Source organism: Leucoraja erinacea, chromosome 3, assembly GCF_028641065.1.
Source record: "Leucoraja erinacea ecotype New England chromosome 3, Leri_hhj_1, whole genome shotgun sequence".
Lineage (NCBI taxonomy): Eukaryota > Metazoa > Chordata > Chondrichthyes > Rajiformes > Rajidae > Leucoraja > Leucoraja erinaceus.
This window is the reverse complement of record NC_073379.1, coordinates 26,033,234-26,056,923: the sequence shown is the minus strand read 5'-3', so window position 1 is coordinate 26,056,923 and position 23,690 is coordinate 26,033,234. Positions and strand designations below refer to the sequence as shown.

The window sequence follows — 23,690 nt, the reverse complement described above, 5'->3', positions numbered from 1 at the left end:
TTACTGCTCTTATGGCTCTGCAAACTTCCCTTTCAAGTACTTATCCAATTCCCTTTTGAACATCACTATTAAATCTTTTCTCACTTCGAGATCATAAACTTGCTGACTTTATATAAAGTTCTCCTCCCCACAACCCCCAGCGTTTTTCCGGCTAATTATTTTAAATGTATGTCTTCTGAGGAGACAACCCTTTTGCTCGTGGGAACAGTGATGATCAAATGGTTTGAATCAAGGTCAGGGAATAAGACTGGATGTGTGCTTTTAAGAACCCCATTATTGAAAGGATATTGAAGTCAGCAAGATCTTATATCATTGCTTCACCATAATGTCAAACAGGGATGCAAAACTCACACTGATACAACCATTTCTATTCAAGGATATGAACATATTTCATCTATTCCTATAATTGGAAGAGGTCATTTTGAGGGAACACCAAAAGATTTTCACGCTAATTGGATCGATGGCCATCAGTTTGAATTTGTCACTGAGGGAAAGGAAATCGGGACTGTTTCTTCCAGCTGTTATCAGGCAACTGAACCATCTTATTATAAGCTAGAGAGCAGTCTTTCCCTCTCATCCACCTCATGGGAGACCCTCCAGCTATCTTTACTCAGTTTTACTGGGCTTTATCTTGCATCAAACATTATTTATTTGATGTATCTGTACACTGTGGACAACGCGAGTGTAATCATATATAGTCTTTCTGTTAACTGGATAGCACGCAACAAAATGCTTTTCACTGTTCCCCAGTACACGTGACAGTAAGCTCAACTAAAATAACGGAAAGGGAAGAAGAATAATTTCTTTACACATGAGCTTGTGAATCTTTTATGAGATCAGCTCGATATTGTTCAGGGACTCTTGGACAAATCGTTAAAACTGGTGAAGATGCAGGTCACTGAGGTTAGGTTTGAGCTAAAAGAAACTGCACAGTGGTACAGTGGCGCAGCGGTACAGTGGCGCAGCAGTACAGTGGCGCAGCGGCACAGTGGCGCAGCGGTACAGTGGCGCAGCGGTCGTGGCGCAGCGGCACAGTGGCGCAGCGGTACAGTGGGTACAGTGGCGCAGCGGTACAGTGGCGCAGCGGTACAGCGGCACAGTGGCGCAGCGGCACAGTGGCGCAGCGGTACAGTGGCGCAGCGGTACAGTGGTACAGTGGCGCAGTGGCGCAGCGGTACAGTGGCGCAGCGGTACAGTGGTACAGTGGCGCAGTGGCGTACAGTGGCGCAGTGGTACAGTGGCGGTACAGTGGCGCAGCGGTACAGTGGCGCAGCGGTACAGTGGCGCAGTGGCGCAGCGGTCAGTGGCGCAGCGGCACAGCGGCGGTACAGTGGTACAGTGGCGCAGCGGTACAGTACAGTGGCGCAGCGGTACAGTGGTACAGTGGTGCAGCGGTACAGTGGTACAGTGGTACAGTGGTACAGTGGCGCAGTGATGCAGTGGTACAGTGGCGCAGTGGCACAGTGGTCGCAGTGGTACAGTGGTGCAGTGGTACAGTGGTACAGTGGTGCAGCGGTGCAGCGCAGTGGCGCAGTGGCGCAGTGGTGCAGTGGCGGCAGCGGTACAGTGGCGCAGTGGTACAGTGGCGCAGCGGTACAGTGGCGCAGCGGTACAGTGGTGCAGCGGTACAGTGGCGCAGCGGTACAGTGGCGGTGCAGTGGTGCAGCGGTACAGTGGCGCAGCGGTACAGCGGTACAGTGGTGCAGCGGTACAGTGGTACAGCGGTACAGTGGCGCAGCAGCGGTACAGTGGTGCAGCGGTACAGTTGTTGCCTCGCAGCACCAGTGACCCGGGTTGGATCCTGACTTTGGGTGCTCTTTGTACGGAGTTTGTACGTTCTCACTGCAACCGCATGGGATTTCTCTGGATGCTTCGGTTCCCTTCCGCATTACAAAGACATGCAGGTTTGTAGGGTACAGTGGCATCTGCAATTGCCCACAGTGTGTGGGATGCGCAAAACTGGGATAACATAGCGGTTAGTGGTGCAACAGTGGTAGTGTGCACAGTACAGCGGACGCTGTACAGTCGCGTAGGTACAGTGGGAGCGGTACAGTGGTTTTACAGTTGCAGCGGTAGTTTGGCACAGCGGTACAGTGGTAGTGGCACAGTGGGCAGTGGTGAAGCGGACAGTGGTACAGTGGTGCATGGTGCAATGCAGTGGTACAGTGGCGCAGTGGGCAGCGGTACAGTGGCGCAAAAAACAGTTGCGCAGCGGCATGGCGCAGCGGTACAGGGCAGCGGTAGATGGCCAGTTACCGTGCTGTAATTGTTATATGGTTATATGGTACATATTATATAGCGGGTACAAACAGCAAAGTGGCAAGCGGTACAGTGGCCAGCTTACAGTCACAGCAGTAAGTGCACAGGAGTAACTCAATGGGTCAGGTCGCATCTCTGGAGGGAATGGACAGGTGGTGTTTTGGGTCAGGATCCTTCTTCAGAGTTTCCCATGAAAGGTGTTGCCCTGCTTTCGATAATTTTCATTGCAAGGGTAAACGCACAGATTCTGCTTGATGCTAGTCTGGGATAACAAGAATTAGTGTGGACATAGTGTACAGAGGTGGGTGACTCGGGGGGGGAATTTTTAACGTTGCATAACCTAAAAGATGAAACCAGCTGCCCCTGTCAGAGCCAAGTGCTGGAGAAACTCTGGGAACGGAAGCATCTCTGGAGGGACTTTGTGTTTTGGGTCAGGATCCCGTGCGGTTTCCCATGAAAGGTTTTTGCCCAGCTTTCCCTAACCTGCATTCCACAACCTGCAGATGCACGGATTCACCTGTAACCTCGGGGAACTGAACCACAGACAACCTGAGGGGGGGGGTGGAAATTAATACTAAGAGGTTTAAGTTCAGGTTGTCCCCTAAGTGGGAACGGGGGCCTCTGGAGATTTTCACCCCAAACAGTGTTTCCGTGCCGTTATGTTTTTGTTGTCCGAAGAACCTGTTCCACTACCTGCAAGGTATTGGCAACCACCGCATGTTTAAGGAACATTTAGATAGGTACATGGATAGGACAGCTTTAGAGGGATATGGGCCAAACTCAGGCAGGTGGGACTAGTGAAGATGGGACATGTTGGGTGGCGAGGCCAAATTGTTCCATAGTTGCCTGTTTCCATGCTGTATGATGCCATGTCTCTGCGTTTCAACGACTCGTGTCCCCTTGTCTCCATGTCCCCGTGTCCCCGTGTCCCCATGTCACATGTCCCCATGTCCTGTGACCCCGTGTACCATGTCCCGTGTCCCCGTGTCCCCATGTTGCTTGTCCCCGTGTCCCCATGTCCCGTGTCCCCTATGTCCCTATGTCCCCATGTCCCCATGTCCCCATGTCCCCATGTCCCCGTGTCCCCATGTCCCATGTCCCCGTGTCCCTATGTCCCGTGTCCCCGTGTCCCCATGTCCCTTGTCCCTTGTCCCCATGTCCCTTGTCCCCGTGTCCTCGTGTCTCTATGTCCTATGCCCCATGTCCAATATCCCATGTCCCATGTCCCCGTATCCCCATTTCCCCGTGTCCCCATTTCCCCGTGTCCCCTTGTCTCTGTGTCTCCATGTCTCTATGACACTTGTCACGGTGGTTATGTGGGCTTGAGGGCCTCAACCGCCCTGGGGCTACTTGTCGAGTATGGACTGGTGATCTCAATCTTTGTTGCAGGAAAGGGTGAGCACGGGAAGCCGTACCCACTGGCGGAGGAGGATCAGTCCGATTCAATGTACAGAGAAAACGGATTCAACATTTTTGTCAGCAACAACATCGCCTTGGACCGCTCTCTGCCTGATATTCGCCATCCAAAGTGAGTAAAAACGGAAGGCTAATGTCATAACTATTTACCCTCAGGCTAATTTTCACTACTGCTAGTTCCACTGTTCGTATCCTTTCGGTATCACCTCTTCCACAGCCAACAACGGTCATTGTGGGCTCCACGTTTCCAGGGTCATCGGTACCGGCTCTGATTTGTCCTGTACCTTTTCATACCTCTGGTTTCCCTCTCCCATGAATCACAGTCTGAAGAAGGGTCTCGACCCGAAACTTCATCTATTCCTTTTCTCCAGAGATGCTGCCTGAACCACTGAGTCACTGCAGCATTTTGTGTCCTTCGTTGCTGTAAACCCGCATCTGGAGTTTTTTCCTACACATTTAGTTTACTTTAGTTCAATTTATTGTTACGTGTACCGAGGTACAGCGGAAAGTTTTTTAGTGCGTGTTATCCAGTCAGAGGAAAGACTATACATAATCAAGCCATCCACAGTGTACTGATACAGGATAAAGGGAATAATGCTTAGAGCAAGATAAAGTCCAGTAGTCTGATTAAATATAGTCTGAGAGTCTCCAATGAGGTAGTTAGTAGCTCAGGACCGCTCTCTAGTTATGATAGGATGGTTATCTTCCACATATAAGGATTTAGAAAATGGATAGGAAGGAATGCAGATGCTGGTTTATACCAAAGTTAGCCACAAAATGCTGGTGTAACTCAGAAGGTTAGGCAGCATCCCTGAAGAAATAGGATGGGTGACATTTCAGGTCGAGAACCTTCTTCAGTTGGAAAGTAGGAACGGAGGACGGCGTGGGGGTAAGAACTGGAGGGGAGAAGCCACCAGGACAAATCAGGCTCAACAACCCGGTTTTGTCCTGGTCTTTTCTCACTTCCAGTCCTTCACCCTCCCCACCCCCCACCCCTACTTTCAGTCTGAAGAAGGTTCCCGACACGAAACGTCACCGATACATTTTGTCCAGGGTAAAGAAATGAGCAGGCCGTGGTTATAAACAATGTGTAAAAACAAAGTGCTGGAGTAACACAGTGGATCAGGCAGCATCTCTGGAGGACATAGATAGGTGACGTCCTCAGAATAAGACTTCATAAATACTCTTCAGCCATATTAAATAATTTTGTTTCATTTAGAGACTAAACAAAATTAAAGTTAAACTTTAATGATGTGCAGAACAAGACTATTACACAGAGGGTGGTGGGGGCTTGTAATGTGCTGCCAGGGGCGGTGGTGGTGGGGGCAGATACAATAGTGGCATTTAAGAGGCTTTTTAATAGGCACATGTATATGCGGGAATGGAGGGATATGGATCATGTGCAGGCAGAGGAGATTAGTTTATCTAGGCATTATGTTTCGTATGAGATAGATAGAGCTCTAGGGGCTAGCGGAATCAAGGGATATGGGGAGAAGGCAGGCACGGGTTACTGATTGTGTATGATCAGCCACAATCACAATGAATGGTGGTGCTGGCTCGAAGGCCAAATGGCCTCCTGCCATTTTCTATGTTTCTATGTGTGGTTATGGTGGGCTGAAGGGCCCGTTCCTGTATTGTACTGTTCCGTGCTCTGTGTAATCCCATGTAGGTCAGTGTGGGTAACCATAGCAACTTTCCCACTGTGAAGGACATCAGTGAACCAGATGAAATTTTACGACAATCTGATTGTATCAGGTCACCATGAGGAGACACAAGCCATACAATTTATTCAATTAACTGCTTTTAAATTGTCCAGATACTGTGCTGGGATTTGAAACCTATTTCACATCCAGACCTCTAACTTTCCAGCCCATTAACTTAATACCAATGGCACCCAAAGTGTTGAAAATGTCCATGACACAAATGTCCTCAGATCGGCCGACTTGGGGTTGCTGAATATCCCGCGGTCTAGGCATAAGCTCAGGGGCGACCGCGTTTGCGGTTGCAGCTCCTAGACTGTGGAACAGCATCCCTCTTCCCATCAGAACTGCCCCCTCCATCGACTCCTTTAAGTCGAGACTAAAAACACATCTCTACTCCCAAGCCTTTCTTGACGTCCTCTGAGCGAGGGCTATATGTATGTAGTGATGTTTGTATTTAGCCTATGAACCACTGTTGTTTGTTATACTATTCTTACACCAATGTAAAGCACTTTGGCCAACGAGAGTTGTGTTTTAAATGTGCTATATAAATAAAAGTAACTTGACTTGACTGGTCCATGTGGAATTGGATACCTTATAGAAACTCATCTCCAAACCCGGCAGTTACATTATCGGAGATTAAATAACATTTTAGTTTATTGTAATGTACCGAGGTACAGTGAAGAATTATTTGTTGCGTGTTATCCAGTCAACGAAAAGACAACACATTATTCCAATCAAGCCGACCTCAGTGTACAGATACAGGATAAAGGGAATAAAGTTTGGTGCAAGGTAAGTTCTGTACAGTCCAATTAAAGGTGTCCAATGAGGTGGATGGGAGGTCAGGACCACTCTCTAGTTGGTGATAGGATGGTTCAGTTGCCTGATAACAGCTGGGAAGAAACTGTCCCTGAATCTGGAGATGTGGGTTTTCACACTCCTGTGCCTCTAGCCTGACGATTTACTCCAGCATTTTGTGTCTATCTTGTGTCTGTCTCACTGTAAACCCACATCTGGAGTTTCTTCCTACACATTTAGTTTAGTCAAGTCAAGTCAAGCCACATTTATTTATATAGCACATTTAAAAAACAACTCTCGTTGGCCAAAGTGCTTTTCATTTGTTATAAGAATAGCACAACAAAACAGACTACATACATATATACATGTAGCCCTCGCTCAGAGGACGTCAGGAAAGGCTTGGGGGTATAGATAAGTCTTGACTTAAAAGAGTCGATGGAGGGGGCAGTTCTGATGGGAAAGGGGATGCTGTTCCACAGTCTAGGGGCTGCAACCGCAAAGGCGCGGTCACCCCTGAGCTTATGCCTAGACCGTGGGATATTCAGCAACCCCAAGTTGGCCGATCTGAGGGGCCTGGAGGTGGAGTAGTGGGTGAGAAGACTTTTTATGTAGGTGGGGGCAAGCCCATTGAGAGCTTTGTAGACATGGAGGAGTATCTTGAAGTTTATACGGAGCCAGTGGAGAGAGGCCAGGATCGGGGTGATGTGGTCCCTTTTTCGGGTGCCCGTCAGGAGTCTCGCTGCCCTGCGGCGTTTTGGACCAGTTGCAGGCGGGACAGGGAAGATTGGCTGATGCCAGTGTAGAGGGAGTTGCAGTAATCTAGGCGGGAGGAGATGAATGTGTGGATGATCTTTTCCAGATCATCAAACTGGAGGAATTGTTTTATTTTAGCAATCATCCGAAGCTGAGAGAAGCTAGCTTTTACCACGGTATTTATCACACCATAGCTTTTATCATACCATAGTTTACTCTAGTTTAATTTATTGTTACGTGTACCGAGGAACAGTGAAAAGTTTTTGTTGCGTGTTATCCAGTCAGAGGAAAGACTGTACATGATTACAATCGAGCCATCCACAGTGTACTGATAGAGGGAATAATGTTTCGTGCAAGATAAAGTTCTGTAAAGTCCAATTAAAGATAGTGCTAAGGTCTCCAATGAGGTGAATGGGAGATCAAGACCACTCTCGAGTTGGTGATAGAATGGTTCAGTTGCCTGGTAGCAGCTGGGAAGAAACTGTCCCTAAATCTGGAGGTATGGGTTTTCACAATTCTGTACCTCTTGGCTGATGGATGAAGGGAGAAGTGACCGGGATGAGACTCGTCCTTGCTTACATTTGTATTCTTGTCTAAATATATATTTAAAATACTATATTTAAAAATAAACAAACATCATTAGTGCAAAGACAAAAACAATGCCTCCAAGTCTATATAGTTCTGAGCTTATTTGGAAGTTGCAGTGTTTAATAGAATCAGAATCAGAATCACACTTTATTCGCAATGTATGTTTTCAACATACGAGGAATTTCATTGGCCAGGTCAGTCAAACAATTAAAAGCAACAGATCACTCAAAAAAAAACACATTTTAACATGAACATCCACCACGGTGTCTCCTACACATTCCTCACTGTGATGGAAGGTAAAATAAAGTTCAAGTCTCTTCTTTTTGTTCTTCCTCGGTCGTGGGCCTCGAGCCCTCCATTGACGGGATGATCTTAACTCCCGTAACCGCCGGCGTTCGGGCCCTCCGTGTCGAGGCGATCCACTCCCGCATCGGGGGGATTTCAGCTCCCCCTGTGCCAGGCGATCAAACCTTGCGTCAGAGCTGGTCGAACCTTTCGCGACATTGGAGCTCCTGACTCGGCCTCACCTGGTTGCGAGCCTTTGATGCTAAGTCCGCAGGCCGCGGTGGGAGTGATCCCAGGCAAAAGATCAGCTCCGATATTAAGTCCGCACCCCGCGGTGGGGCTCACGACAGTTCGAGCAGGCTTCCAGCTCCATCGATGGTAGGCCGCAGAGCGCCCGGTGAATGTGATCCGAAAATTGATCACATCTCCGAGGAGGTAAGAGCTTGAAAAAAAAGTTTCCCTCGATCCCCTCCCCCCTCCCCCCACATAAAACAAACCGAAGAACATTAAAACACAACTTTAACAAACTAAAAAATAACAAAAAATGTGAAAAGATGACAGACTGCCAGCAGGGCAGCCATCAAGGCTGTGCTACCTGCCGATCACCAACCCCTCACACTCACCCCCTACGACGTGTACGTGGCACTGAGTAGGACTAATGCACGTAAAGCTGCTGGCCCTGACGGCATCCCCGGGCGCGTGCTCAGGGCCTGTGCTGCGCAGCTGACAGACGTCTGGACTGACATCTTCAACCTGTCACTTGCCCAAGCAGTTGTCCTCACTTGCCTTAAAACCACCTCCATCGTGCCAGTGCCAAAACACTCCACTGCGGCAAGCCTCAACGACTTCCGCCCAGTTGCACTTACCCCCATCATCACCAAGTGCTTCGAGAGGCTGGTCCTGGCACACCTCAAAAGCTGCCTACCCCCCACACTGGATCCCTATCAGTTTGCCTACCGCAAGAACAGGAGTACGGAGGATGCCATCTCAACGGCACTTCACTCCGCCCTCTACCACCTCGACAACAGAGACACTTACGTAAGAATGCTGTTCATCGATTACAGCTCAGCATTCAACACCATTATACCATCAAAACTGATCACCAAACTCGGTAACCTGGGCATCGACCCCTCCCTCTGCAACTGGATACTGGACTTTCTAACCAACAGACCCCAGTCTGTTAGGTTAGACAAGCACACCTCTTCAACCCTCACCCTGAACACCGGCGTTCCACAGGGCTGTGTGCTGAGCCCCCTCCTCTACTCCCTCTTCACCTATGACTGCACACCTGTACATGGTACTAACACCATCATCAAGTATGCAGATGATACAACGGTAATTGGCCTCATCAGCAACAACGATGAGCTGGCCTACAGGGAGGAGGTCCAGCACTTAGCAGCATGGTGCACTGACAACAACCTGGCCCTTAATTCCAAGAAGACCAAGGAGCTCATTGTAGACTTCAGGAAGTCCAGAGGCGGCACGCACACCCCCATCCACATGGGTGGAACGTGTTTCTAGCTTCAGGTTCCTGGGAGTCAACATCTCCGATGACCTCTCGTGGACCCACAATACCTCTACTCTGATCAAGAAGGCTCACCAGCGTCTCTTCTTCCTGAGGAGACTGAAGAAGGTCTATCTGTCTCCTCAGAACCTGGTGAACTTCTACCGCTGCACCATCGAGAGCATCCTTACCAACTGCATCACAGTATGGTATGGCAACTGCTCTGTCTCCGACCGGAAGGCATTGCAGAGGGTGGTGAAAATTGCCCAACGCATCACCGGTTCCTCGCTCCCCTCCATTGAGTCTGTCCAAAGCAAGCGCTGTCTGCGGAGGGCGCTCAGCATCGGCAAGGACTGCTCTCACCCCAACCATGGACTGTTTACCCTCCTACCATCCAGGAGGCGCTACAGGTCTCTCTGTTGCCGAACCAGCAGGTCGAGGAACAGCTTCTTCCCGGCGGCTGTCACTCAACTCAACAATGTACCTCGGTGACTGCCAATCACCACCCCCCCCAGACACTTATTATTATTTATTCAAACCATTTGCTATGTGGCTCTTCCAGGGAGATGCTAAATGCATTTTGTTGTCTCTGTACTGTACACTGACAATTAAAATTGAATCTGATTCTGAATCTGAATCTGAATCTCCCCGGCGCCCCTGGTGGAGAGGCTGATGGTTGCAGGGAAGCAGCTGTTCCTGAACCTGAACATTACAGTTTTCAGGATCCCATACCTTCTTTCCGGTGACCAAAGTGAAATGAGAGTGTGACCAGGGTGATGTGCTGCTCTGATGATGCTGTCTACCTTTTTGGGGCAGTGACTCTTGCAGATACCTTCGATGGTGGGGAGGTCAGTACTTGTGATGGACTGGGCAGTGTTCACCACATTTTACAATCTTCTTATGTTCCTGGGCATTTGAGTTTCCGAGCCAGGCTGTAATACACACACCTTACCTACCTATCTTTGTATCACTAACAAATTTGCCTTCAGTGTCTTCATTCAAGTATTTTACAGCCATTTTACGAAATTTTATTCCAGCCACAAATCCCAGTGGCACAGCTTTCATTGCATATTGACAGCCAGAAAAAAGACCGACATTACGCCACTTCCTATTAGCCATTTACCATATCAATGTTACCTCCGACACCATGAGCTTTTTGCTTGGAATAACATATAATGATATTACATCCACCAGTTCCACTTTATCCGCTGTCGTCGTCGCCTCTTCAAAGAACTACGGCAAATAGATCTAACATGATTTTCCTCTCACAAAACTGTGTTGACTTCACACAGTATGATTAAAGTGATTGCAGTATATTTTTGCATGCACCAAATCACTGCAATTTCAGCTGAAACTTATTCTAAAGTAATTTTCATTCCACTGTAGCTTCAGTCTCACGTGAAACCTATTGGCCTGTTTCTTGCAGTCATAACAACAGCAAAACTGTTAACCTTCACAAATGACAACACCTTCTGAGGACATGTAACCCAGTCAAATGCAGAAATCTAGATTGGAGACACAAGGAACTGCAGATCCTGGAATCTTAGATAAAACACAAAAACTGGTGGCGCAGCGGGTAGAGTCGCTGCCTCGCAGCGCCAGAGACTCGGGTTCGATGCCGACCTCAGCTGCTGTCTGTGTGGAGTTTGCACGTTTTCCCTGCGACTGCATGGGTTTGCTCTGTGTGATCTGGTTGCCCTCCCACATCTCAAAGACAAATGTGGCCTCACCAACGTCTGGTGTGACTGTGACATATATACACAAACTCTATACACAATTGATTAATCTAGTCAGAAAATTAGTGTAAATAACCACAAATGTTAAACCATTAACAAACTGAATGGTTCTCCAGGCCATAATCCCTCAGACCATTTCTGATTTGATCACTTCCTGCTGTCTGCCCTCTATAGCCTCCAACCTTATCGTTTCCCAGCCCCACACAGCCCAGTTTTCCCTTCTCCCCAAAATCCATAACACAACTCCCTGGCAGACCCATTGTGTCTGCCTGTTCCTGTCCCACTGAAATGATTTCCACGTACCTCGACCCCATCCTATCCCCGCTGGTCCAATCTCTCCCGGCCTATGTCCAAGATACCTCACACGCCCTTCATTTCTTTAATGATTTCCACTTTCCGAGCCCCCACTCCCTCATCTGAAGGAGGGCCTCGGCCCGAAACCTCACCCATTCCTTCTCTCCGGAGATACTGGCTGACCTGCTGAGTTACTCCAGCATTTTGTGCCTATCTTCGGTTTAAACCCACATTTGCAATTCCTTTCTACACATATTTTGCTAATGTCCTTCATGTCCTACACCTCCTGCCTGTGTGGGATTCTCTTCCGATCCATGTGTCTGACTTTTTAACCGCCCTTTGCTACCTTGAAAGCAAGAATAAAAATTATGACCTTTTCAGCAACTTGTGTGCCCCTGTCAGCAAATAAACAAAAGTAATGGATGCAATATCCATTCACCTCCATCCACCTACACCTCCTGCTGTTCACCTCCCCCCCCCCCCCCCCCCCCCCCCCCCTCCACCCTTTACTTTCGGTCTGAAGAAGGGTCTCAACCCAAAACGTCACCCGGCCTTTCTCTCCAGAGATGCTGCCTGACCCGCTGAGTTTCTCCAGCGCTTTGTGTCTATCTTTTGGGTCAACAAGCATCTTTGGTAGGCACATAATGCTCGAGGCTAGAGAATTTAGATAGGAAGGAACTGCAGATGCCGGTTTATTCCAAAGTTAGACACAAAGTGCTGGAGTAATTCAGCGGGTCTGGCAGCATTTCTGGAGAACATGGATTGGTGAAGTTGGGGGTCGAGAACCTTCATCAGATCTTTGTTTCTACATTTCATGGATGCAAGATTCCATCTGCATCAGCACTGGCACAATTTACTGTCTGGGAGGCTGTACGGGGGGGGAGAGCTGTTTCCCATCCCATGTCAAGGTTTACAGCACACCAGCGGCAGCACCGTAATCCTCATTTCATTCCCTAGCACGGAAAGCTGGTGATAATAAAATGATAATGTCAAGGTTGTGCGGCGTGAAGCCAACATTCAGGGCTAATAATTGATCAGCTCAGAGGTGTGAGGCTTGGAAGAAGTTCCATCTTTTCCCTTTCCCCTCTCTCCCCGGCTAATTTTACAAAGCTGTCAAAAGCCGCTGCCGAAAAAAAAAAGGCTGCTTATCGCGGCTTTATTGAGCCCGAATGACAAGTCTACATTAGTGCAGGAACGGTGTCTGACTGGTACCAAGGCTGTAAATTGAATTCACTGACATTCGGAGACAATTACTATGTAAATTGTTGCTCAGACTCATCGGCTTGGTATTTTCGAAAGCTGCGGTTGTCACTTGCCTTTTGACAAGTGCGCATTGTATTCCCCTGCAACACAGGCGCAGAGAGATGTCTCGATGGAGACTCCACTTAGCTGGGTTGCTCGCGACTGAAAAGAAAATCTGATATTTCAAAAGATAAGAGTGTCTGTTTTCCCTCAATGGTGCAATATTTTACCGTGGCAATTCTAATTTGCAATTCTTGCGACGTTTTTAAAAATCCCCAAACAAACGCTCTGGAATATGTTGCCTGTGCTTTAGCTCTGTGGGTTATCAAATGCCAGCTTCCTCTCAGGCCCAAAGACTGTTCAATTATCTCTTATTCCTTCACATGGATGGTTGCAATAGTCTTTTTGAGCTCATGTCGTGGTGCCATATGTACACCAGGCATATTTTGTGCAAGGAAAGATTTTGGAAGCCATATTGCTGAAGTTTTGACTCCAGGCTTATTAGATTTCACAATTGCTGAGGAAAACACTTCTTATTTTTTGTGTGTAGGAAAGAACTGCAGATGCTGGTTTATACTGAAAAGAGACACCAAATGCTGAAGTAAATCGGCGGATCAGGCAGCATCTCTGGAGAAAGGGAGCAAGCGATGTTTTGGGTTGAGACCCTTCTTCACACAGAATGATAGAGGACAGAACAGAACAAAACAGGGTTGGCAACAGATGACCTCAGGAAGGGTGAACATAATGGGCCATTGTTGGCAGGGGAAGGTGTGATAATGTGAGAGATACAAGGATGTGATCAGTGGAACTGGTGGCACGACTAGTGTGGGGAGCGTGGGGTGGGGTGGGGGGGGGGGGTGGTGGGTGGAGTGGAGAGGAGAGGAGAGAGGAGGGGAAAAGAATGCAGGAGTCACTTGAAATTAGATCATTTAATCCACATACTTTTTTAAATCTTTCTTATTCGTCCACGGGATGTGTGGGCTTTTCTGACGATGTCGTCATTTCCTGCCCATCTCTAATTGTTCCTGGACTGAGGAGGTTATGGAGTCAGATGTAGTCCTGAATGGCCAATGTTGGGTGTGGGGCAACTTGATAGATGTAGAGAAAATTATGAGAGGTGAGGATAGGGGGGGACCTCAATGAAACTTACTGAATAGTGAAAGGCCTGGATAGAGTGGGTGTAGAGAGGATTTTTCCTCTAGTGGGAGAGTCTAGGACGAGTGGTCATGACCTCGTAATAAAAGGATGTTCCTTTAGGAAGATGAGGAGAAATTTCATTAGTCAGAGGGTGGTGAATCTATGGAATTCACTGTCACTGACTTGGCTGTGGAAGCCCAGTCAACGGATATTTTTTGGTAGCGATTGATAGATTCTTAATTAGTAAGGGTACACAGGGGTCATGGGGAGAAAGCAGGAGAATGGGGTTGAGGGGAGAGAGTTAGATCAGCCATGATTGAATGGCAGAGTAGACGATGGACCGAATGGCCTAATTCTGCTCCTATCACATATGACCTTATGACTGTCAGAACCATTTTCCCAGGATAGAAATAACAAATAGTAGAGGGTATAGCTTTACGTTGAGAGGGGCACATTTTAAAGGAGATGTGCAAGGCCAGTTTTTTAACAAGTGCCTGGAATATGCTGTTGGGAATGTTGGTTGAGGCAGATATGATTCTCGCAGTTCAAAGAATTTTGGATAGACACGCTGCTTTACATCATCAGAGACCCGGGTTCAATTCTGACTACGGATGCTTTCTGCACGGGATCACTCACCGACGCAGACTCGGTGGGTACCCAAATGGCCTGTTTCCATGCTGTATCACCAAACTAAACTTATTTCCCAGGATAGAAATGTCAAATAGTACAGGGCAGGGCAATAAGGTGAGAGGGGCAAAGTTTAAAGGAGATGAGTGGAGCAAGTTTTTTTTTACACAGAGGGTGGTGGGTGCCTGGGAGATGCTGCTGGGGGTGGTGGTGGAGGCAGATACAATTGTCATGCTTAAAATACTTTTGGATAGACACATGCATATGCAGGGAAGGAAGGAAATGGATTATGTGCAGGCAGATAAGAGTTGGTCCTGGCATTATGTTCAGCACAGACATTGTGGGTCGCAGGATCTGCTCTCCCGATCTCTGTTCTATGGTCGCAGTGGCACAGCTGGTAGAACTGCTGCCTCACAATCCCATTTTAATCCTGAACCCTGCGAAACGTGCAAACTCCACACAGATGGCACCTAAGGTCAGGATTGAACATGTGGCTCTGGCACACTGAGGCAGTGGCCCTACCAGCTGTGCCACTGTGCCACCCTTTTTGTTAGAAGGAGACCACATTTGCAAGGAGGAAATGGACAGATGTGTTACTGACGGGCTAACTTCACCCTGCAAGCCAGCACTTGGTGATTTCCTCAGATTCCAACATTTGCATTTTCTTGCGTGTCCAGATTTATATTTAATTCTCGATGAAGTTTGGATGAAGCCTTTCAACTGAAGCATCGACTGCACATTTCCCTCCACAGGTGCTGCCTGACCGGTTGAGTTTCCCCACAGCTCTCTTTGTTGCAATGACTAGGATTTAAATGTGTCCAGAGCTGTGGTAGGATATGAACTCACGTCTCCGTATCAATAGTTAGCAGCGCTGGAATCTAACCACTGTAATTACCACATGGATATCTAAATGGCGACATTGCGGGCATGTGTTTTCTTGACTATGAGAGATTAAGGAATTACAGTAATTAATTGAGATGATTTAGAGGGGTGATATTTAGTTTAGAAATGCATCATGGAAACTTGGCCCTTCGGCCCACCAAATCTATGCTGACCCCATCAATCACCCGTTCACACTAGATCTATGTTATTCCCCTATGTTGGTGGTGCAGTGGTAGATTTGCTGCCTTACAGCGCCAGTGACCCAGCGGGTTCGATCCTAACTGCGGGTGCTGGCTGTACGGAATTTGTACATTCTCTTTGTGATGATGAGTCTTCTCTAGGTCTCTGATTTCCTCCCACACTGTAACGACATGCAGGTTTGTAGGCTAATTGGCTGCTGTAAATTGTCCCGTGTGTGTAGGATGGAACTAGTGTACGGGTGATCACAGGTCGGCGCGGATTCCGTGGACTGAAAGGCCCTGTTTCCACTCTCTATTCCTAAATTACTTTCTCATCCACTCTCTACACACTCAGGGCAACTTGACAGAAGGCCAATTAACCTTCAAACCCGCATGTCTTTGGGATGTACGAGAAAACTGGAGCACGGTGTAGAGGAATTATTCCTTGTAAAGTATGGATCAAAATTACATTGGCTTAAAATCAGACCTCCGCTATTGAGGTGGAATGTGGCAGAGGTTCTGTCCGAGGTACAAAGGGGAGTGAAAACACAAATATTTGGTAAGGCTATGAATTTGAGATTATGCCAAAACTGTGAGCTTGCAAAGGAAATTCTGCAGATACTAAAAATCTGAAATAAAAAGCAGGAAGTGTTGGAAATGTACAGCAGGTCAGACAGCACATGTGGCGCAACAGACAGAATTAACGTTTCAACGAGGCATTGCTGCCAATGTTGGATTGACTCAGAATAATCGAGGCAGAATTAGAAGATTGGTATTGCAAAGGATGGAGCAAGGCTGCGATGTAGATCAAAAAGTAATGTTAGAATAAGAGAAAAGAAGGAGAGATAAATGCTGGTTGTTTGCCTTTAAACTACAGAGGCAAGAAGCTATTAATAAGATTGTAGGTTTGTATCAACTCTGTTTAGATAGCAATTCCATATTTGGACTTCTTATCAATTCCCTGATGTTTAATTTCAGGTGGGCTTAGTTATTCTTCAAACATAATTAGTTTGTCGCAAAGAGAAACAAAATCATCTTCCAGATCCCACTATCTCCAGCCAACAACAAAATGATTTCTCACCTGGTCTGAGGTGTGATGTAAAAGGCCCCTTATCTTGTTAATAGATTAAACACCAAAAGCTTTTTGTCCCTGGACTTTAAAAGCCAACGTGACTCGCCTTTAACCATCGTGGCTTCGCCTTCTGTTTCTTGAGCTCTGAATTCATATTTCAAGCAGCTGAATATATGTGTTTTTCTTCACCATTTTCTGGAACCTGGATTTACTGCCACTGCTTGTTTAACCTCTCTGCTAAAAAGTAATTACTGCCATAGGTTCAACTGCTTTCAACAATAATCAGGTCTTGATTGTCCAAACAAATCAAAAATGGATTCTGTTACATACATACCTCAATTTCATATTTACTTTAATTTTATTTGGGAGTTTTATCTTTTTGAAAATAGGATAAATTAACCGATGTTCATGTTATTTTTTATTATCAAAGTGTCTTGCGCACACATATACCCTGTCTGCTGTAGTTGCATCACTGTATGATGTGACTTCTCGCAACAGGGTGTTATTTGGCCTTTAAAGCAGTGCTCCAATTTAATACAAAAATCCCATTTGAAATGGGCTTGCCCCTGGTGCCTCTTCATGCAGCAACATGATTAGTCCGCTGCCAACACTTAAAAATGGATGTGACAATGTCAGTTGCTCTATCATACGCACAGTGCCATCAATGTCACAATACGCCGCACAGACTATCAGGTAGTGGTGATGCTGGCTGGTCTGAATTTACCACTTGATCTGCGTCAACTTCACAGCGCAGGGCAGCATAGCACCACAGCGGTAGAGTTGCTTCCTTACAGCGCCAGACACCCGGGTTCAATCCTGACTGCGGGTGCTGTCTGTATGGAGTTTGATCATCATTCCCGTGATTGTGTGGGTTTTCCCCGGGTGATCCAGTTTCCTCCCACAATTGGATAATGGGATTGAAGACTTTGTGGCCAAGTTTGCAAACGATGCTAAGATAGGTAGAGGGGCAGGCAGTGTAGAGGAAACAAGGACTCTGCCAAAGGACAAGGTCATAAGGAATAGTAGAATTAGGCCATTCGGCCTATCAAATCTACTCCGCCATTCAATCATGTTTGATCTATCTTTCCCTCCTATCCCCATTCTCCTCCCCATAATCTCTGACACCGGTACTAATCAAGAATCTATCTATCTCAGCCTTAAAAATATTCACTGACGTCTTCCACAGCCCTCTGTGGCAAAGAATTCCACAGATTCACCACCTTCTGACTTAAGACATTTCCCGCATCTCCTTCCTAAAGGAACGTCCTTTAATTCTGAGGCTATGACCTATAGTCCTAGACTCTCCCACTAGTGGAAACATGCTCTCCACATCCACTCTATCCAAGCCTTTCACTATTCTATATGTTTCAATGAGTTCCCAGTATAGGCCCAGTGCTGACAAACACTCATCATTAGTTAACCCAAATATTCCTAGGTTTGTCCAAAATCTGCTGCCTGCAATCTTCCTCACATTGTGCACACATTTTACCTCTATGATTTCTGATTCAGAGTGACTTTCGATAAAACAACACTTAAGTTTTAAAGTTCTTGTCCTTGCTCTCTAATCCCTGGAGCATCACAGCCTTCTAATCTCTTGAACTATTTTCAGCATCTAACGCTTCACTCTCCTGAACATCCTCTAATCCTCATCTCTTCCATGTCTCTGAATATAATCACTCCCACTCTGTTTGGCCAAGTTTTTTCGCACACCTTCCTTTGTGTTTCAGTATCAAATTAATCTGGTCACGGCATCAGAGTTGACCTTGAACTAAATATTTACTCTGCAATGTCATCTAACGCCACCACGATTTAGGACACTGGCTTCTGAAAACCTCATACACATATCTAAGATTAGAAGGAAGATAGACACAAAATGCTGGAGTAACTTAGCGGATCAGACAGCATCTCTGGAAAAAAGGAATAGGTGATGTTTCGGGTCGAAACTCTTCTTCAGCTGGAGAGTCAGGGGGAGAGAAACTAGAGGTATGAAAAGGTTCAGAACAAATAGAGCTGGCACCAATCACCAAGGAAAGGTGGAGCCCACAATGGTCAATTGTTGGCTGTGGAAGTGACAGTGGAACTAGCAAGATGACCAGCATGGAAGATGGATCTAGAGCATAGGTTCACAGTGAGGAGTAAAAAGTTTAGTAGGATCTGAGAAAGATTATTTTCACTCAGAGGGAGTTGGAAGATGGAATGCACTGTCTGAGAGAGTGGTGGTGGCAGATTACCTCACCACATTTAAGAAATATTCAGACAAGGATTTGAATTGCCAAGGAGTAGAAGGCTATGGACCAAGTGGCAGTAACTAGGAATGGTGTGGATGGAGACTTATTGTTCAGCATGGACAAGGTGGGTGGGAGGGCTTGATTCTGTACTGGAGTCATCGGGTCATACAGCATGGAAATAGGCCCTTTGGCCCAACCTGCCCACACTGGCCAACATGTCCATCTACACTAGTCCCACCTGCCTGCGTTTGGCCCATATCTCTCTAAACCTGTCCTATCCATGTACCTGTCTAAATGTTCCTTAAACTGCTATAGTACTGGCCTCAACTACCTTCCCGCAGCTTGTTCCAAATACCCACCACCCTTTGCGTGTAAAAGTTACCCCTCAGGTTCTTACTAAATCTTTCCCCCCTCAGCTTAAACCTATGTCCTCTGGTTCTCGATTCCTCTACTTCATCTTATCCCTCAGAGTTCACTCCAGTAGCCTATCCACTGCATACATCAGGCTTACTAGTGTACGGTTCCCAGTTTATTCTTTGCTGCCCTTCTTAAATGAAGGCACAGCATTTAACCACCCTCCAGTCCTCTGGCTCCTCACACATGGCTAACTTCTTCAGATAGGTCCCAACCAGATACATTACAGACTGATTTCTGGGATGTCAGGACTGTCTTATGAAGAAAGACTGGATAGACTTGGTTTATGCTCTCTAGAATTTAGGAGATTGAGAGGGGATCTTACAAAATTCTTAAGGGGTTGGACAAGCTAGATGCAGGAAGGTTGTTCCCGATGTTGGGGAAGTCCAGGACAAGGGGTCACAGCTTAAGGATAAGGGGGAAATCCTTTAAAACCGAGATGAGGATAACTTTTTTCACACAGAGAGTGGTGAATCTCTGGCACTCTCTGCCACAGAGGGTAATTGAGGCCAGTTCATTGGCTATATTTAAGAGGGAGTTAGATGTGGCCCTTGTGGCCAAGGGGATCAGAGGGTATGGAGAGAAGGCAGGTACGGGATACTGAGTTGGATGATCAGCCATGATCATATTGAATGATGGTGCAGGCTCGAAGGGCCGAATGGCCTACTCCTGCACCTAATTTCTATGTTTCTATTACCTCTCCATGTTCTCCAGAGATGCTGCCTGACCTGTTGAGTTACTCCAGCAGTTTGTGTCCAATAATGTATGCTGTATAACCCAGTCAAGGCTTCTGCAATTTCTTCTCTAGTTTCCCACAGTTTTCTTGGAATTTCTTTGTTAAGGCATGTATGCATCTTCAACCATTTTAAGTTGAACAGCAGTTCCTCGACTGCATTGCTGACTGTCCTCAAGGCACCCGCGAGGCTGCGGTGCTGAACTACTATCTACCTCATTGGTGACCCTCGGACTATCTTTGATCGGACTTTACTGGCTTTACCTAGCACTAAACTTTATTCCCTCATCATGTATCATTTATACACTGTAAATAGGTCGATTGTAATCATGTATTGTCCTTCCGCTGACTGGATAGCACGCAACTAAAGCTTTTCACCGTACCTCGGTACATGTGACAATAAACTAAACTGAACCGATGTCTTTTAACATTCCTAACTTCCCTAGTTTCACAGTAAAAACAGAAGTGAACTATTCACTGAGGACCACAACATTCTCCCGCAGCTTCACACATAGATATCCATTTTAGTCTGTGAGGGGGCCTTATTACATTAATCACACTTTACCCCTTATACTTTTAAAATCTCTTTGTATTCTCCTTCATCTACTCTGCCAAAGCTCTGTCATAGCCTGATTTGTTATGTTCCAATTACAAAAATGTAGCATACATAATCTGAGGAAGGATCCCGACCTGAAATGCCACCAAATAACATACTTCCAACTGCTTTTATCTGTGTTAGTTAAAGTAAATTTCAAGGGGAATGTCATTCCAAAATCAGTCATGTTTTCTGATCTACCAGAATCATTCTGGTGTTCTTGGTTCTGATCCTTTAGTTATTTATTTTACTTTTGAGATACCAGTCCTTCTGCCCACCGAGTCCCATACTAAACAGCGATAATCCCATACACTTGCACTATCCTACACACATTAGGGACAATTTACAGAAGCCAATTAGCCTACAAGCTTGTAAATCTCTTGAGTGTGGGAGGAAACCAGAGCACCCGGAGAAAAACCACGTGGTTATGGGGAGAACGTGCAAATTTCGCACAGACAGCACCGTGGTCGGGATCAAATCCGGATCTCTGGCGCTGCAAGGCAGCAACTTTACCACTATGCCACCCATCCGTCATATCTCGAGTCACTGTCAGGATAGCAGTACCTCTGCGTAGTTGTGCTGAGGCCAATGTTAACAAAGTATGGCCTCAGAACTCATCAGAGAAGGCACATTTATGTATGCGTTTAGGGTGTTATCACGTAAGCATTCAGATGCCCCCGAGGTTGAGGACATCAGCTGCAGTGAATCGGGTCTGTTTCCAGATAATTAGGCCAGACCTCCAGTAATGTAAACCACAACATCGCCTTACCTCATTACCCAATCTACTCAGAGAATGTGGAGGTCAGCTGATGCGAGACTCCATTTATAAAAAAATTCAAGCTGCCCCCTCCACCTCTAACACTGTGCTGACATTGACTGTCGGCTCAATCAGACAGCTTGTGCTGTTGCTTCAGAGCCCAGGTCTCCTTTCATTTTCACATCTGCACAAATCAGCCGCAAGCCGAGAAAAAAACTTGCATTTGGGCTGCTATCTACCTGTTTGGACTATCTTTAATCAGACCACCGGGTCCACATCGACCTTCAATCACTAGTTCTATGTCCCACATACTAGGGGCAATGCACAGAAACCAATTCTCATTGGAGACCCTCGGACTATCTTTAATTGGACTTTACTGGACTTTATTTTGTATTGAACGTTATTCCCTCTATCATATATCTGTACATTGTGGATGGCTCGATTGTAATCACACCAAGTCTTTCCATTGACTGGTTAGCATGCAACAAAAGCTGTTCATTGGACCTCGGTGTACATGGCCATAAACTAAACTAAACATTTATTTTGCACCTGTCACAAAGCTAAGTATTTTCCAGAACATCTTGCAGGCTAGGGAGACCTTCTTGAAGGATAGTCATTGTTCCAATTACAAAAATGTAGCATACATAATCTGAGGAAGGATCCCGACCTGAAATGCCACCTAGATTCGCGTTCCCCAGAGATGCTGCCTGACCAGCTGAGTTACTCCAGCACTCTGTGTCTATCTTTGGTATAAACCAGTGTTGAAGGGAATTAACCTGTACCCTGAATCTGGCTTTCATGTGGGGCCCAGTTGCCCTCTTAATTAAGGCTCACATAGGAAGAGACGCAAAGACCATCTTGTAGAGCGGTGGTGAGTTTCTCAAACAGGTCGGGCATTAACAATGTGCACTGGGAAACACTGAAGAAGAGTCTGAAGTAGGGTCTCGACAAGTAACGTCACCTATTCCTTTTCTCCAGAGATGCTGCCTGACCCGCTGAGTTACTCCAGCATTTATGTCTATCTTCAGTGTCAGCCAACATCTGTATTTTCATCTTACAATTCTTTTTATGACCTCTTCCAACATCCTTAAGTGATGGCCTCTTTTCCCAGTACATAAGCTCTCGGGTTAAACATGTTACTAACTACTCATCTTCCTTTTCTACTTCAACCAGCACCTGCAGTTCTTTATTATTATATAATGTAGCATACAACCTGTGTATTCAACATCAGTGAGCAACTATGTTTGTGTTATTAATATAAGCCAGAATTCAATATTGAAATTAAAATGAGAAGTAATGTCTTGTTCTGGAGAGTGGTGGCCCTATGGAATTCACTGCCACAGAAAGCAGTTCAAACCAAATTATTGAATGTAGACTTTCGACTTTCGAGAAACAGTGTGGAAACAGGCCTTTTACAAGATAAAATATCTATTTATTTGTCACATGTACCAATTGGTACAGTGAAATGTGTGGTCACCATAGAGCCATAGGAATTAAAAAAAGAACACAACACACGATAGACTCCAACATAAAACATCCCCACACAGCAGAATCAAAGTTTCCCATTGTGAGGGAAGGCACAAAAAGTTCAGTCATCTTCCTCTGATGATCTTTGATGTTCACCCATGGCCGGGGCCTCCCGAGCCCTCCGCAGTTGCCGCTACGGGCGGCCCGATGTTCAGGCCCGCTCGCCGGGATGATTGGACTCCGAAGTCGGACCGGGAGAACAACCTCAGTGGCTTGGAGCTCCGAGACCCATGCCGGCAGCCCCCGGCAAAGGGACCCCAGGACTCTGCGACGCCGGAGTCAGCGCCGCCTGCACTGGGAGCCCCATGAACCACGGCTCCGCGATGTTGAAGCAGTAGTCCCAACACTCCGGAGCTTCAAATGGCGATCCAGGTAGGCATCGCCCGCTTCGCAAAGAATCCAGCGCTGCGCCGCCACTGCTGAAGCTCTGGTCCGCTCCGCCATCCCCGGCAGGAAAGGACGCACCAATCCAGTTGGTAGGCCGCGATGAGGGGGGCGAGGACGCGACTCCGAGAATAGTCGCATCCTCGCCAGGAAGTGACTGTGTCAGTTTCCCCCTTACCCTACCCCCCCCTCCCCCACATAGAAAAACTAAAGAAACCTCCAAAATAAACTGTTAAGACAGACTAAAATAAAAAAAAGATAGAAAAAACTGATGGACTGTAGGCAGAGGCTGCCATCAAAGCTGTGCCCCTAGTGGAGTATTTTGGCCCACTAAATCCGTGCCAACCAGTTTCCATTGATTTCCAATCCACCTACTCTGGAGGCAATTCACAGTGGGTAGATAACCTACTAACCTGTTTGTTTTGGGAATGTGGGAGAAAAATGGAACACAAGTAATCAAAACGTACAGGGTTACTGGGAGCACGTGCAAACTCCACACAAATTGTACTGGTGGTAAGGCTTGAACCCAAGTCGCTGGAGTTGTGAGGCTGCAATTCTTTGAGCTCTACCACACTGTCAC

At 46.6% G+C, this 23,690-nt stretch overlaps 1 protein-coding gene across 2 annotated transcripts in view; it reads left to right on the top strand.

The window, feature by feature from the left end:
• The window catches only part of galntl6 (polypeptide N-acetylgalactosaminyltransferase like 6), a 799,191-nt gene that overhangs the window by 317,447 nt on the left and 458,054 nt on the right, over window positions 1–23,690 (top strand). For both annotated transcript variants that reach the window (XM_055632320.1, XM_055632321.1), the window contains one exon: window positions 3,649–3,787. In XM_055632320.1, the coding sequence (XP_055488295.1) occupies window positions 3,649–3,787 (139 nt within the window). The remainder of the gene's footprint in view (window positions 1–3,648; window positions 3,788–23,690) is intronic.